The sequence below is a fragment of the Taudactylus pleione genome, unplaced genomic scaffold (assembly GCF_031769625.1).
Source record: "Taudactylus pleione unplaced genomic scaffold, aTauple2 ptg000515l, whole genome shotgun sequence".
NCBI classification, from domain to species: domain Eukaryota; kingdom Metazoa; phylum Chordata; class Amphibia; order Anura; family Myobatrachidae; genus Taudactylus; species Taudactylus pleione.
This window is the reverse complement of record NW_028284917.1, coordinates 641182-657301: the sequence shown is the minus strand read 5'-3', so window position 1 is coordinate 657301 and position 16120 is coordinate 641182. Positions and strand designations below refer to the sequence as shown.

The 16120-nt window shown below is 45.3% G+C and overlaps 1 protein-coding gene across 1 annotated transcript in view; it reads left to right on the top strand.

Annotated features, from left to right (window-relative positions):
• RRAS2 (RAS related 2) overlaps window positions 1-12573 on the top strand; it is a 42339-nt gene extending 29766 nt beyond the window's left edge. Inside the window, exons 2-6 of the mRNA XM_088450310.1 lie at window positions 5626-5713; window positions 6079-6181; window positions 6990-7098; window positions 9410-9528; window positions 11573-12573. Coding sequence (XP_088306436.1) covers window positions 5626-5713; window positions 6079-6181; window positions 6990-7098; window positions 9410-9528; window positions 11573-11660 — 507 coding nt within the window. The 3' untranslated portion in view covers window positions 11661-12573. The remainder of the gene's footprint in view (window positions 1-5625; window positions 5714-6078; window positions 6182-6989; window positions 7099-9409; window positions 9529-11572) is intronic.
• The last annotated feature ends 3547 nt before the right edge of the window (window positions 12574-16120 follow it).

Genomic DNA, 16120 nt, shown 5'->3' with positions numbered 1-16120 from the left:
TTAAGTTGCTTTTGTTTAAAGGAAAAATAGGATGCTCTACCAATTTATTGACACCATGAAAAAAAAATAATTCTAAAGTAGGTGCCGGTGGTCATCTGACTGTGAGACTTTTAAAGTTCACATTTGATTTAATTTGCAGACCGACTTCAGCTTTTTCCATTACCACTCCCAATACCATTGTAATTCTAAGGTGAGATTTTACAATGTTACCCAGCGTATATTATTCAGTTTCCTTTTTTTTTTTTTTTCATTACTGCAGAACTTTTCCTTGTGTTTTACAGTAGATAAATGATCCCATAAATACTATTAAATATTCCCGCGTCCCTCTTTATATGGCCGCAGATCTTCTCTGTATACGATGAGCGCCAATGCGTGTGATACGTTGTCCCGTGAATCTGGATGGTATACAGCTTACAAGTTTGTCGATGGGGTCGGGACAGGAATAATCTGAGATTGGAATAGAAAGCGAGCACATTTCGGAGGACTATGATCTGCGCTGACCTGAGCTTCACTCTGCTATAGCAACGCAGGAGTAGCAGAGGACGCGCTGTATCATATGCAGGATACCTCTGATAAAAGGCTGCGGTGATGGGCGGAGAGTGATTTTTGGTCACTTAACTCCTTTGGCGTTAGGGACAAAATCTGTTGTTTCTACGTTCCTGGGTGTAAAGTAACAGATGACTCAACAAGTGCTCCAACTTCCTCACGCTGACAATATCGGGATCCACACTGGTTCTAGTGAAAGTGTAATTTATACCCAACTCTGCATCAGGAACTGCAGTTTTACCAGAGATCCTTAGGTACTTGGTGTTATTTCCTAATCCATGTGAGATTTACAGTGCCATCAGGCACATTTATAGTTCAATTCTACGCCCATCATCCATGGAGAAGACTTCCGTCAGGGAAGCGATGAGGTTCCTGGTAATAATGGCGGTATGTCCTCCTGTGGTAAATTTGTCCCATGTGCTTCCAAGGACCAGACCTGAAGGTATGGACCAAATGGATGGACACACACTTGGGGGCCGAGGACAATGGGAGGAGACAGTAAAGGCTGTCGTCTGAGGGAGCTAATAGCAGTGGGGGAGACCTTTTAAAGGCCTTAGAGGAGTTTTTCAGATCCATCTGAACATAACGCAGGTGCCGCGATCCCTCTATATTAATACATTTCACATCATGGGGCATATTCAATTGGGCGTAAGGTTTAGCAAGGTAAAAAACCTTGTGCCCCTCGCTCCTCAGGTTTTTCAGCTCGGACAACCCAGTGGTGCGTAAAGAAAAAAAAAAAAAAAGCACTTACCTGCCTGGTGGTCTCCGTAGCTCCCAGTGGCCTTCCCTCCATCTTGTCACTGGGGAGGGGGCTGCTGGGAGGCTCCGGAAGCTGCAGGGAGGCGCAAGGGCTGCTGGGAGATTTAGTTCTCCCTGCGCCCGTTATGGGGGGGGGGTACACACACCAGGGGTCACACGTAGTCACTCATACACACTTACTATCACACACTGACATACTCACCGCTGCGGCCGAAGACCCGGATCCTGACGCTGGATGCAGAAGACGCCGTTTTGGAAGGAGAATAATTAAGGACGAATTAAACTAATTGGAAACTTAATTAGTCCCTAAGGGGGAAGGGGGGTGTTGCTGGGGTCCCAGAGAAAGTCCCGTTGATTTTTTTTCTAAAATGTAATGATTTTAGGAAGGATCAGACTTGCTCTGGAGGTGCGAGGGGGGGAAAAAACTCCCCATATCTAATTAAATAGCAAAAATCCTGCACCTGCAGGAAAAACCCAGCAGGTGGGTATTTCTGCTAATCTCACACCTAACTGAATATGCCCCCAAATCTTCAACATAATTATTATATACATTATTGGCACTGCACCTGAAGGGGTAATCAAATAAAATTTTTTTTTTTATTTTATTTTTTTCCCTGTGCAAGCGCACACTAAGCCCCAGGAGATGGTGACTGAATGAGAATAAAATGACTGAGTGTGCCAGATAAATACTTGTCGGCCTCAGAGAGATAGGTGCCTACCCATTAGGCGACCAGAAAGTCTGAACATCTAGCGTTCAGACCTTCAGGTCGCCGAGGTGCGGTGCCCGCACTAAACGGCGTTCACTGAACATCATTCAGTGCAGGAGCCCGACCTCCTATCTCTGAACATGCCGAAGCTGACGAGCGACGTCAGGTTGACGGGCATGTTCAGTAGACAGTCTGAGACGGCAAGGACCCAGCGTGCACGCGCATCGCTGGTCCTTGCCGGCTATCCATTACCCGACTTGTGAACAATCTGTCCAAAACTTCCTGGTTTTGGTGGGATTGTTCACAAAGTCGGGTAATGGATAGGCCCCTTTAGGGAAGATGACAGATGATATTCCCTGTATCGAAAAGGTGCTCCTGAGCTGCATCTTTGCATCATGCCGGGAGTTTTGAGGAAGCTGGTGGAAGGTAGAGCAAGGATGGTCCTAGTCGGTTCCCGTTGGCAGATGAGAGCATAGTTATGCAGTCATGCTACAACTAGCAAGGGAAGAGCCTTGTATCCAACAAGGATCCTTGGCCCCAGGGAGCAGTGTTGCATACAGAGTGATACGTCTGCACCTGAGAGAACATATGTTGCGTAACGTGTTTTATAGAATGCTTTCGGATACAACCATTGCAACACTCCTCATTCAACATGTAACATCTAGTAGATCTATTGTATCCAGTAGCATTTGTAGAACCTTTTACTGCCTTCCATGAAAAAAGATTTTAAGGTAGACTTGTAAGTCCCAAGATTTCTGTAACAGTGAGCTGATTGCTCCTAAGGCTGGGCTAGCGACAGAAACCTAGCGCATGGCTTACAGCATTGCGTATAGAAGAAATCTGGGCAGTCTCCTGCCTACATTCTTTATCGTTGGCGTGGCACATAAGTGGTTGCGAAATCCAACGCTTAGGCCCCCCATTTATTAATGATGGCTATTGCAATGCGATCTGGGCATGTCAGTACCGCCTATGATCGCAACATACAATCATGGCGCCCGGATATATCATCCGGGACATGCGCCCATCCCTGTGAAGTGCACGGAGAGCTGCCAGTGGCGTTGTGCATGCGTGGCCTCCATTGCCGTGGGAGGGTACCGGAGTAACTTATGCGCGGTGTACCCTACAGGCTACAGTAGCTAACGCCATCTTCAGATGGCGTTAGCTGCTGGGGCCAATATCGGGAATGCATCCCATATGGGGGATGCAGCTGCCTGTGGGAGTGAGGAGATCTCCAATACCTGCTATGGTCCCTCCTTAATACATCCGGGGGAAACTTGTGGTTAACCTATGAAAACTGGTGCTTTGGGGACTATACCTCAAATATACAATGGTAAAAGGACCCCTTAATGTCTTACATGGGGCAAGTGCAAGTTTAGATGGTGGGATTGTTGCGTGGGGGCTTCCCAGTCCTTGCACATCCAGGCGAATGGTTGTACACCAAGGCAAGGGCTTATACTACCATTAACATAAACTCACAGGGGCGGTATTTCATTGTTGGTGCACACCTGTCAGGAGCAAACAGCTACCGGTGTCGGCATTTCAGCTCGGGCCCCCTCCCCCCCGGGGTGGCGACCTGAAATGTGCAAAAAGTTACCCGTTTGGGCGCCCAAATGGCACTTTTCACAATTGCTCCCAGCACTTTGGTTGGGTGTAGCTCTTTTACGCAGCTAAAGCCAACCTCTTTGGGCGCGAAGTAATCTGAATCAATTGAATATTGCCCTGCGATTTCCCGTCACTTTTGATGGGAGATTGGGAGCGATAAAACATTGAATACCGCCCTAAAGCGCGTTTGCAGCAGTTTGCGTCTCGGAATCGGCCTCAATGCGAGTACAGCGGCCGGTGACTGGTGGATGAGACGGACTTGGACACGAGCTGTATTGGTTCAGTCTCCTGAGAACGTTCGCCACAGTGGAACAGATTTACACCTCGCTGGGGGGGTATGGGACTCTCTGGAGATCCTCATGGGAGATGCTGGTCGCTGGTCCTCTGAGACTAGCCCCAGTTACTGTAATGCCAAAGCTCCTATGTGTCCAATATACTTTTTCCCATTGACTTGTATGTGATGCTGTGCTCAGAAGGGAGAGAGTGCTGCTTTCTTGTGACTTCAGCCATTAGATTATAAACTCTTCAGTGTGGAGTTCCCACTTCTGTTGTATTGCAAAGTTTTATTTTTGCTGCTGTTCGTTATTTTACATAGGGCAATGTGATGCATACGTTGTGCGGGGGTCATTGTATGCTTGTAATATATACAGTACACACTCCTGCATGGAGTGATTCGAATGAGGAGCAGGCGACACCTAGTGGTGAGACCTGCTCCTTACTTCTGACTCAAATCCTTTACTAACCGGCTGTAGCTATTAACCCATTCACTGCACCCATTTGTGGGCTGTGGATTATTACCATTATTATTGTTACTTTCAAATGAAAAAAAAACTAAGTGACGGGAATTAATAGCAATTGAACAATGAAAATCATGATTAGAACATTAACCAGAATGAGATTTCGGGGAGAATGGGGTACTGGGTGGGCGTTGGTAAGAGCAATCGAATGACATGCTGGAGGAAGACTGTAATCCACTGTGCACAAACGAGGCGTAGAGTTCCCATACACTATGTTGTGATCGCTGTCGGCAATATTGCTTTGATGGTCAGTGATGGAAGTCTAGCTTGGAAATATGCCAAATGCGATATACCAGCTCTTGGTGGGTGGTGGGGAGAGGGCACTTCCCATTCACAGGCTAATTAGTATTCTGCAGCACAGGCGATGTGTAGGATAAGCTTGTTCCGAGGTCCTGCGATGTGACACATGGTTGTTACACACTGACAGGAGTGTGAGTAGAGGACAAGGCCAGTCATGGACAATTACTGTATGATGGCGTCATTGCCGGACACTTACGCAGAAGAACGCGCCGATCTGGTCACCTTGTCTCCAACTTAGGTTGGAAGCGTAGGGTAGATTTGGAGGAGACTTGAACCTCATTAAAGGAATTTATTTGATGGCTTTGCTTATGAAGTATTTGGAAACGCTGGAGCAAATAATCTAGTGTCAAAAGGGAAGGTTCCAGGGTTGGCGTGGTTTTTTTTTTTTTTTTTGGGGGGGGGGGGGGGGGAGCTGTACTATGTGCTGCAAGAAGGAAATACGGCCTTTATCGTGGGAATGAACACAGTGGTCGATTCAAAGGTTGCTGTGTGTTGTCAATTCAGGGTTGCATAGAATTGGATTTAAAAAAAATCAAAAAATTAAATCATCAAAAATGGATTTATTTGATTTAAATAGGATTTTTTTTTTTTTTTTAAATAAACGCTTAAAAATGTAAAATGTTTACTTAGGATTTTTTAAAGTAAACGTTTACAATTTTTAAGCGTTTAGTTAAAAAAAAAAAAAAAATAATAAACAATCCTATTTAAATACAAAAAAAAATCTGCTTTAAATCAAATGTTTTTTTTATTTAATTTTTTTTGCATCCTATTGTTATGCAACCCTGATTGCCATATTATGCAGCACTTTCCACAGTGTATATTTTACTCATTGACTTCAGTCCTACGTATATAGGCTACACGCAGGCAAGTATAACATACAGCATTAATAACCGCATTTCTTCTCCCTCTTGCAGTCGTACTTTGTGACAGACTATGACCCCACCATCGAAGATTCCTACACCAAGCAGTGTGTGATCGATGAACACGCTGCGCGATTGGACAGTGAGTATTACTGCCGCGTCATATACTATGATTATACCGCGTGCTTTGCTAAGTCTGGATATGCCCAGGTTTATTGTATGTTCTAATTTTGATTGCGTATGTTTAGTTCAGCGCTTGCATGGTACATACAGGAGCAGGTCTTCCGCACAGGTAAAACATTTCTGCAGACAAACCGGCGTATCTTACATCTCCATACATTGGACATTCCGATTGTTTACTGGAGTGGTTGCGCCAGGTTGAGGTGACCGGAGGAATGGCGGAGACCAGTCTGCCTCTTTTGTTTCTTGCTTTTACAATAAAGAGGAGGAAAGTGGCGACTTTGCGGGTGGTCCTGGGTTCTGGTAACTGTGCCGTCTGTCTTTCAGTCCTGGACACTGCGGGGCAGGAGGAGTTTGGGGCTATGCGGGAGCAGTACATGAGGACTGGCGAAGGGTTTTTGCTGGTGTTCTCTGTAACGGACAGAGGAAGGTAAGTCGCGGGGTACATCCTCTAATTACTGATGAATAAGAGGCTGGGGTTTCCGGAGTGGATACTTGGGAAGTCAATATTGATGACGTTATTCATCCTGATGTAGATGGAATCTCGTTCTTAAGCTGGGTACACAAGTAAAGATTATCTGTCCAACCATCCAACTAGTTGATTGGTTGGAATGAAAATCTGGTAACGTATGGGAGTAAATGATGATCAGCAGTTTGCTCCCAAATGCCCGAAAACAGATGAAAATGGACGTCAGACAAGTTTGAACAAATTGTTTAGATCAAACATTTAACAAACAGAGTTTTTGTCCATTTCTGGCGTTTGGGAGCGAATTGCTGATTGTCATTTGCTTTCATACCTTACCAGATTTTCATTCTAACCAATCAACTAGTTGGCTGGTTGGACAGATAATCTTTACGTGTGTACCCAGCCTTACAAAGACTGACAATTTTTGGGAATTTCGGAAAGATGACTCCTGATTCCTCCTTGTCCTTCAGTCCCGACAGGGTCAAAGAAATGAGACTGGTGACATATTGTAAATTAATTGAACTTATGTTGCAAAATGTCTTTTTGAAGGGGGAGGGTATCGCCATGTTCAGGTATCACTAGATATCATCTGTAGCGGTACAGAAGGGTCTTTACCAGGTATTTCTCGGCTATGGGGGGTACCGACTTTACACCGCACAGACTGCCCTTTATTCTCTGTGTAAAATCAGTTATCGGTTACAGTGTGGCAGAATTTACTGCTCTGTGAGTATGTTCGTGATTTATTTACTAAGGTTTTGTGTCTTTGTTGCAGTTTTGAAGAGATTTATAAATTCCAGAGACAGATTCTTCGGGTAAAAGACCGAGATGAGTTTCCCATGATCCTGGTGGGTAACAAAGCTGATCTGGAGCATCAAAGACAGGTACCGTGCGCCGCATGCAGATATATCCTATAATACGGTATCCGAGAGCGCCTTCCCTCACCGTGTCATTTGCGCGCCTTGTTTTTCCTTTTGAATGCGTTTAACACTGGTCAATGTCCCTGAAGGCTCTGTACTTAGGAAAACACAAAGTGCTAGGTAATGATTGGTATCGCAACAACAAAAAAGTTGTAAAAGTGAGATGGTGCTGGTGTAAATACAAATTTTACAAACAAAAGTAATGGAATGCTTAAATTCTCATGATGTTTAGTCCGCATCAGATTTTTCAGCCACTGTACGTGACTTATGAAGGCATCGTGCAGAAAAAGGGACCATAAACAATACAAAACAAATGTATACACACTTATAGGTCATAAATCAAGCATAAAAGATGCACTAGACACTGACTCTTGTTAGTTGCTGTATAAATGGCGCGCCCCACTCACAATCGCAGTGGGTATAATCAGGCACATCAAGGTATCTTTCAGTACACACTAATCTTCATTCACTCCTTTTCCGCAGAATACAAAAATATAAATAGGGGCGCTCCCTACTTACAGTCGGCGGGTGTTTGGCACGCACATCAATGGTATCTTTAGGGAGGGCAGTGGAAACCCCCCCCCCCTTTCCCCTCCCTAGATATATGGAAAGGGGGCCCTAGACGGCAAACCCTGAAAATATATATAATGGGAGGTGCTACCTGTGGAGACTATTGTTGCAAACACACAAAAAAGAATTACAGATGCACAACGCCAACATAACACACCCCACCGCGCCCAGGTAACCTCTGAGGGTAGGATGATGCCCTGGGGTGGCTCAGCTGGGCTGGTTTGGGGGTGTCTTGCGCTCTGGATTTCAACTCCAGTATGTTAGGGACCTACCTTCAGAGGTTACCTGGGCGCGGTGGGGTGTGTTATGGCCATGATTATGCTAAAACCTCTTTTATTATTTGCAAAATTCTATTGCAAAATGTACTATTCTATATAATGAGTAATGTTGGAGTTGTGAATCTGTAATTCTTTTTGTATATTTGTAACAATAGTCTCCACAGGTAGCACCTCCCATTATATATATTTTCAGGGTGTGCAGTCTAGGGCCCTCTTTCCATATAGTCTATTTAATGCGGATAAATAGATGGTAGAAATATATAACCTGAGGAGATGGTTTGCAGCGTCCGGATCCCTGCAGCCATAAAATAAACAGTCCCCAGAGTCCAGTACAGAGTCCAGTAGTCCACCCTTTATCCAACACTTTTCGATTTAATGCTACAAATCTTTATCAAGTTATTATATCATAAGGGAAAGTGATACAAAGTGATACTCCTGTGTAGTGAGCAGACAGCAGGTTCAGCGCACGGAGTAAATGACCCACTTTGTTATAATGATTAGTATTGGCCCAGGCACTGAGGAGAGACAGGAGGAGACTTGCTGTACTAGCTGAACGCAGGACAGGACAGTACCTCCCACTGCGCAGAGCTTCAACGCACCAGGCACTACACTCATGTCCTGTTGGATTTTGGTACCAGGGACGCTGGTAACCCTCACTATGGCTTGCGACTGGTGAATCGTCTCTGCACAATGTTTCCTTCCATCTCCCCCGAAAACATTGGCAGAGGTATTAAATACCCCCTTTTAAAATGTAAAAGAAAAAAAAAAATGGAGATCACAAAACACAGAAATATGCAACGGTTACACAGCACATAAGTCATCCGCTGTAATCTGTAATAAGCAACATTTATTGAGTATCATGAATGCTGACATTCGTACAATAAACTTGGCAACATATTTATATTAACTTATTTTCCCCCATTTTTCATATTAAATTTTGAAGAAATAGGTTTCACAATTTTTGTTTTCTAAAAACAAAACAAAAACATAACAAACAAAAAAACATTCTGAAATAGTTTTGGATAGAACACAAAATAAGTTATTCCCAGTAAGTCTGAGTCTGAATCACATGTCCCTGCAGATAGAGAGGTGGGTGGTGAGTTATTTCGCCAGAACAATTCGTTACAGATCTTAATTCAGACAAACTTGTCGTCTAATAACTTTCGGGCAGCCCAGCACTCGGCCATTTGTGTACAGTAAAGCCCACAGGCTTTAGTACAGGAGGGTAGTTCCATAATTGAGTGCGGTTCCAGTATAGTGAGGGAGATGTACTAAGCCATGCAGAGAGGTAAAGTACCAACCAGTCGGCTTCTGTCATTTTTCAAACACATCCTGTAAAGTGACAGGAGCTGATTGGTTGGTGCCTTCTCTCTCTCTCTCCAAGGCTTAGTATATCGACCACAGTGTCTGTAATTGGACCTTTGCAGGTAACGCAGGAAGAAGGACACCAGTTAGCGCGGCAGCTGAAAGTTACGTACATGGAAGCGTCTGCAAAAATCCGGATGAATGTCGATCAAGCTTTTCATGAACTCGTGCGAGTGGTAAGGTGAGTGCGGCCATCTTGTCTTTCTAAGTGTCCCCAAAACCGTGTAAGAAGCAGACTACCCACAGTTACTCCATGCAGGCTCTCATTAAGTAATGCTGGGACTTGCATACCAGTAACTAGGAACTAATCACTTATTCTATATATTTATCATTTTAGATGTGTCCTCATACATCTAGCCTAAATACGCCACGCAGCGTGAGAGAGCCACCAGGTCCTGTGCTCGCGTTGGGAATCTTTTTTTTTTTTTTCTCGCTGAAAATGCTTCTAAGTTGCAATGTGACTAGGACGCCCCAGAAGACTGTGCCGATTAATGTGACATGTGACACTTGTATATCTTTGTATGACTTGGTCCAGGGCTTGACAAATTTTTCTAAAACCTAGGAGCCAGGATGAAAGTGTAGGAGAAAGACCCCCCCCCCCCCTTCCCCCGGGGCAGAATTACTGAGCACCTATGCCCCAGGCAATCAACCCCCATGGCCACACCACTAACTGGGTACCCCAGGTAATCCACCCTCCCACAGCCACATTACTGAGCAGCTAACCTGCCTCTCCAGGCAACCAACCCGCAGAAAGACCACCCCTAGGCAGCCAAAAAACCCCGGGTGGGCAAAGCCACTTTTGGCAGTGGCCTAACTAGAGAGTGGCGGGCCCAGATGCAAGAATATGCTTTGGGCACCCCTATGCAGTGCCCCCAGTAGTAGTCCCCTCTCTGCAGTGCCCCCAGTAGTAGTCCCCTCTATGCATTGCCCTTAGAAGCACCCCCCCTATGCAGTGCCCTTTAAAAAAAAAAAAAGAGCGCAATTTACCTGATCCACGCTCCAGCCGACGACCGCCGCTGTCCGCTCCTCCTGGCCGCTCTGCACTATGGGAGAGACGTCATGACTTCTCTCCCAACCTGCGTGAGCCGGCTCACTCCGTGGACGACGCAGCAGCCAATGAGAGTCTGACAGACTCTCATCGGCTGCTATAACAAACATACAGCCGCCGCTGGCAGCTGTGTGTTTGTTACTCCGTAGTGTGGACCGCGCTCGCGGTCTGCACTACAGGGCCTGGGGGTTGCTGAAAATCTGGTCGCCAGGCAGCCGAATCTGGTTGCTATGACCCCCGGGTTTTGTCAAGCCCTGACTTAGTCTGTATATGAACCACAACGGAACTTGGAATAAAGAAAGCTACGGCCGCTACATTGTAGCACTTCGTATACAGATTCAGAGACTCGGGTGCTCACAGGTATACAAGTGTCGCATATCGAATTAATCAGTGCAGTACGTCCTAGTGGCATCACATTGCGTCTTAGACAGATTTTTGTCACAAAAAAATGAATGGCGCTAGCGGTCTCTCACAGGACCTGCCACAACGGTTCCGCAGTGCCAAATAGGCAGAATAGAACTGATAATAATTTTATATGAATGCAGACTAGTACAAACAAGTTATATAGCCGCTAGTTACATTTCTACCTGTACAGAGTAGTGGGCTGCAGTTTCATCTAACTTGATAAACGCTGGCTAAGTATTATTATTATTATTATTATTATTAATAATGATTAGGGAGTTTACAGCAAAATGTTGTGCAGTTTGTGTTATGGCGAAACGCAACGGTGCGTTGTTCCAAAATGTCATTGCCATTTTGCACATTTATGAATCGAGCCGGGACACTGAAGTCCGTTCATTGTTGCGTGGTTGGAGTAGGACTGGGCCAAATTCCTGCCGTGAAACGCGTAGACCATTTTAAAAAGTTCACTGATCTCTAATTGTTAAGTAAATCCATGTTTCAGTTGAATCCATGCTGATATTTTTGGCAGCTGTTTATATTGCAGCATGCGTCCCTCCAAAATCACTCCATCACCCAGATATAATCTGGAAATAAATCAGACCTGTAATTTCGGTATGTTGGAAGATGTGTATAATCTGTATTAGGAACCACCAAGTGTCTTCTGTTTTTAGCAATCTCTAAATCTATTTCACCAATCATACGGTGATCCGTCTATGCAGTTCTGTGCTTCGACCAAATCTCCCATCATTTATGTGCTCAATGTTTCTTTGTACAGGAAATTTCAGGAACAGGAATGCCCCCCTTCCCCAGGGCCTACGCGGAAGGAGAAAGATAAGAAAGGCTGCCACTGCGTCATTTTCTAAAAGAACTGGTCATTACTCTACCTTCCTCCATCCAAATATTTAGCATCCTGTTGGAACATTGTGTCGCCTATCACCAGGATAGCCTTAATCCGCAGAGCCTCCAAAAAGGCTGCCCGCCACAGGACAGTGCCCTGAGACCCGGAGACTAGCAGGCTTCCCCCCCCGTCTCCCTCAAATATCGCCCCCCCTCTCAACAAGTACTGTTATAAAGGGTTTCCATCTTTTTGTGTAATCCGGTTCCTCTGCTGAACCCCACACTAAAACACTTTGATCTGATGGTAATTGGTCAGTAGGGTCTGTCACGGTTGAGACCGCAGCATTAGAGGTGGGGGGGGTCTATGTTTTATAATTATGCACTGGGGTTTATTTTTAATCTATATTTGTCACACTTTTCATACTCACGGTTTTTAATTTATTTCTGTTGCACCTCTGAAACCAGGGATGGCACTTGTACACCTCAACAATCCAATTTTAAACTTTTTTTTTTTTTTTTTAACGCTCTTGTAGCCCTATTTCCATGGATCTCAAACCACAAATCAATGGTTCGGGAAAGATAATTAAGTAGCAATTTTTATTTTTTTAGGTTACACGAATTGTTTTATAATTGTGGTGGGTTGTTGAACAGAGTCCGCGGCTGTGTTACTGTCTTACGGTCCTCGTCCCTCTAAGCGGGACCCGATATGTAGTGCATGGATGGCGTCTGCGGTTCTGTGATGATGCCGACGCGTTGCGAGATGTTCCAGCGCAGCTGGCAGGGAAAAAGCTCGTTGTCCAGCGACTAAGTGCCTGAGCGGAACTCTCGCATGGGAGGAATAAACCTGAAATGTTCATAGTACGGTCTTGTGACTAGGCGGAGAGCGTTTTATCAATTGCCAAATACTGATAATAAAGTTTATTGGTTTAAGTGCTGGAATGAGGCTGTTTGCAGTGTGTTCTGGAAGTTTTTTTTTTTTTATTATTTAATCAACTTTTATTTGAAGCACAGTGAGGCATATTCAACAATAGTTCACAATCACTGAAATGTTTCCAGAATAGAATACATTACCAAAATACTCATAGTTGCTCATAAAAATATACTTGTAAGGAACCTCAATATAAATGTACTTAAAACGAACACTGGGCCTGATTCAAACCCGCCCGCAAGCGGGTCGATGGCCGGGCAGTGCGCACACGAGCCCCGGAGTGAGTGAGAAATTCACTCGCTCCGGGGCTCACTACAAACGGTGCATCGACAGCTCGCCCCGTTTTGTAGGCGGGTCGGGGGGGGTGGCTGGCCAAACGGAGGCGTTCCCAAAGGAACGCCTGCCATTTGGGGGCGGCCCTAGTAGTTGAGCTTCCTGCTCTATTAGAGCAGGAAGCTCGCTGGGGCTAGCGGGAACGACAAGGGTCTCGTCACAAGCCCAATGATCGCGACCATCACCTGGCTGCTCACAAAAGCTGTGATTCCCGTAAACTAGAACACTGACACTGAGACCCAGTTGAGAGACCCACCAGTACCCCAATAATTCAGCGAAATCGTTTGGTTCTGCGCAGCTAATCTGGTTAAATACCATCTTGAATTTAAGACTATGGTGGATTTGTAATCTTACAGTTAGTGGAAGGGTGTTTACATAAAGACCCCCAGGTGGGAAATCTTTCCGCTCTCATATCTCGATGTAGACTCATTTCTAACCAGTCCATTATAAATGTAAAATGTAAGTTTATTTAGAAATAAAGGTATTTGGGGGTATTTGTAAGATAGTCTTCCTTCCTGCGGCACTAAGCGCTAGCAAAAGTCTCTTCCCTGCTTTCGAGATTCTTCAATCTGGAACAAAAATTCCTAATATTGCCCATTCTGGATTGAATGGTTCATAATTAAAAAATTTCACCTCAGCGTATCTTCAGATTAAATGGCAAAAATATTGAGCTATCGGGCACGCCCATAAACAGTGATAATTGTCAGCGTCGTCTTGATGACATTTCGGGCAAGCAGTAGAAGCCAAAGTCCCTATACGGAAACGTCGGATTGGTATTTTTTTCTTAATTTACTTAAGAATAATGTGTGATGTCCTCTCAGCGTCTTGTTGTATTAGGTTCTGTGCTGCTGCTTACACCTTTTAGGGGTGGGGTTTCTGAGCTGAATTTACGGAGTCCGTGTACGTGGGTGGTTCCATAAGCGAGGTAACAAGACCTCTCTCGTGTATAATGTTCTCTTTCCTTCTAATTTCCCGCCAGGCCAGAGTAGGTAGACCGCTCATCCCCTCACGGCCATTAGACTGCGCCTCATATCAGTCAACATCAGCTGTAACATGGCCGGGCTGGCGGAAACGTGGTCAAACATTGAGGTGCGTAGTGATCAGATTTCTGCGTATAAAGGGCACATCGGCAGCTGAAATTTATCGCCAGCTTGTCGGAGTACGGCGATAACGTCATGTCACTGAAACCGGTTTGGGTTAGGTGCCCCGCCTTTGATAACCGCCACACCAACCGCATGTGAGTTAAGGCGCTACCATTGGGAGGCACTGGACCATCCTCCCTACAGCCCTGACCTGGCACCATGTGAGTTCCATCTCTTTGGACCACTGAAGAAGCACCTTGGTGGAAGGCCACTTGCACCCGACGGTGAAGTTCAGCAAGCCGCCATGTCTTGGCTTCGGGTTTCTTCTATGCCCGGATGGATGCCTTGGTGTACCATTAGACAAGTATGTGGAAAAATAATCTATACCAAGGCCGTACTATTCATGATACGTATATGTACGAGTTGAATACATTTCCCAAAACAACCCCAAGAAATGGTACGGCTGACCGGGTTCATTACTGGGTACGATGGTAAATATGGTGAAATACCGGCACTTATGTTCGTAGCCACCTTTCGACCATGTTATTTATTAAAGCTTTCTTATATAGCGCTGCAGATTCCGTTGCTCCACATAATCAAATGATGCTGGAGCAGATCCTCCAATTCCGTCTCCCAGAACCTGTAACGTCTCTTCCAAATTAGCCACAGATAGTGTCAGCCCATACGAGGCACTGAGACCAGCGGCTGGATTGTGGTCACTTGCTGGGACATCACTGACTAATACGCTGCTGGATATGGTGATTTCACGGAGTCGCAGCTGTGAGTGCATCACTGTGATCTCAGATGTTTGGAGATGAGAATAGAGATCGATTTGCATCGTCCTGGCTGAAGCCTCTTTATCGCTCATTGATGCTGTAAGTGAATGTTCCTGTACAGACAGACTTCCGGCTATGCGTTTGCTTTGTGTCTTATTGCAGCTGTAACCCTCTATACAACACTATGGGGGATGCTCGCTAAATGCACAGTACACTGCAAGAATGCACTTTCAACACTCTGCTGCACATAACTGTATACAAGATGTTCTGCACAGGGCTGTATGCGAATGCTCTGCAACATTTCCGCAGGTCTATAATTAGAGAAATCTCACCTGATCTTCATCGGTAATGAGAGCCACGGAGACTTTAGCAGCGTTCCTTGTATGGCTGGTTCACCTGCGCCAAGAGCCCGCCGGGACCAATTAACATCGGGCTTGTTGTTTGTTTATAAGGTAATTACTAAATGAAGGAAACCGACTGTGTGTTTACCAATCCTCTATTACATCTGTAAAGAACTAGCGTTCCGAATGTTTCTGCATCTTAGGAGGAGATGGGAGCATTTCCGGATGCGTTGTCACGATCCCAGCTGAGACACTGACGCTGTTATGAGAATGAATAGAAGATTTGCTGTTGTGTTTAGAATAATTCTACTGTTGAGATGCGTTTGGTGTATATATGCCCAACATTCACTATAACGACATTAAACATGTCGACATGTTCCTGATGACGACATTGGCCCTGGCGACTCTGATGCTATGTCGACGTTGTTAGAATGTCGACATACGGCCTTCTGGTCATTCTGTCCCTATGCCTCATGTAAATTTTAACACAGTCAACATTTTCAGTCGGCCGAGTTCAATTCAGTGCGATGTTGAATAGCCGTGGGAGGGAGTTCCCGCAGTTATTTAATACACCGCGCTGTTTGGGGGGCGGCTAAAGGATTTCTTCTCGCACCCCCATGCGAGGAGAAATCCGACAAAAGTGCTGGGCGCGCAGCTGTTTGCTGACTTAGTGCGGCGCTAACAGCTGTGCGCCCGGCACTTTATTTGGAGAACGCCGGTTACCGCGCCTTAACACACACAGGTTGAATCACAAGAACTGACATTCTCAGACTTACCTGCGTCCCGACCAGGCAAACAGCGCGTTAAATTGATTAGCTGCGGGAGCTCCCTCCCATGGCTATTCAACATTGCATTGAATTGAATTCGGCCCAGTATGTCAACATCCATGTCGATCTTCTGCTGTTGACCTTGTGTGGATCGACATGTTGAACAGCAACAGAGTGACTGCATACCGGTGTGGTGATTTATAAACTCCCTCCACAGCCTTCTGTCTCAGTAAGTTGGGGAAAAACAAAGTAGAAGATG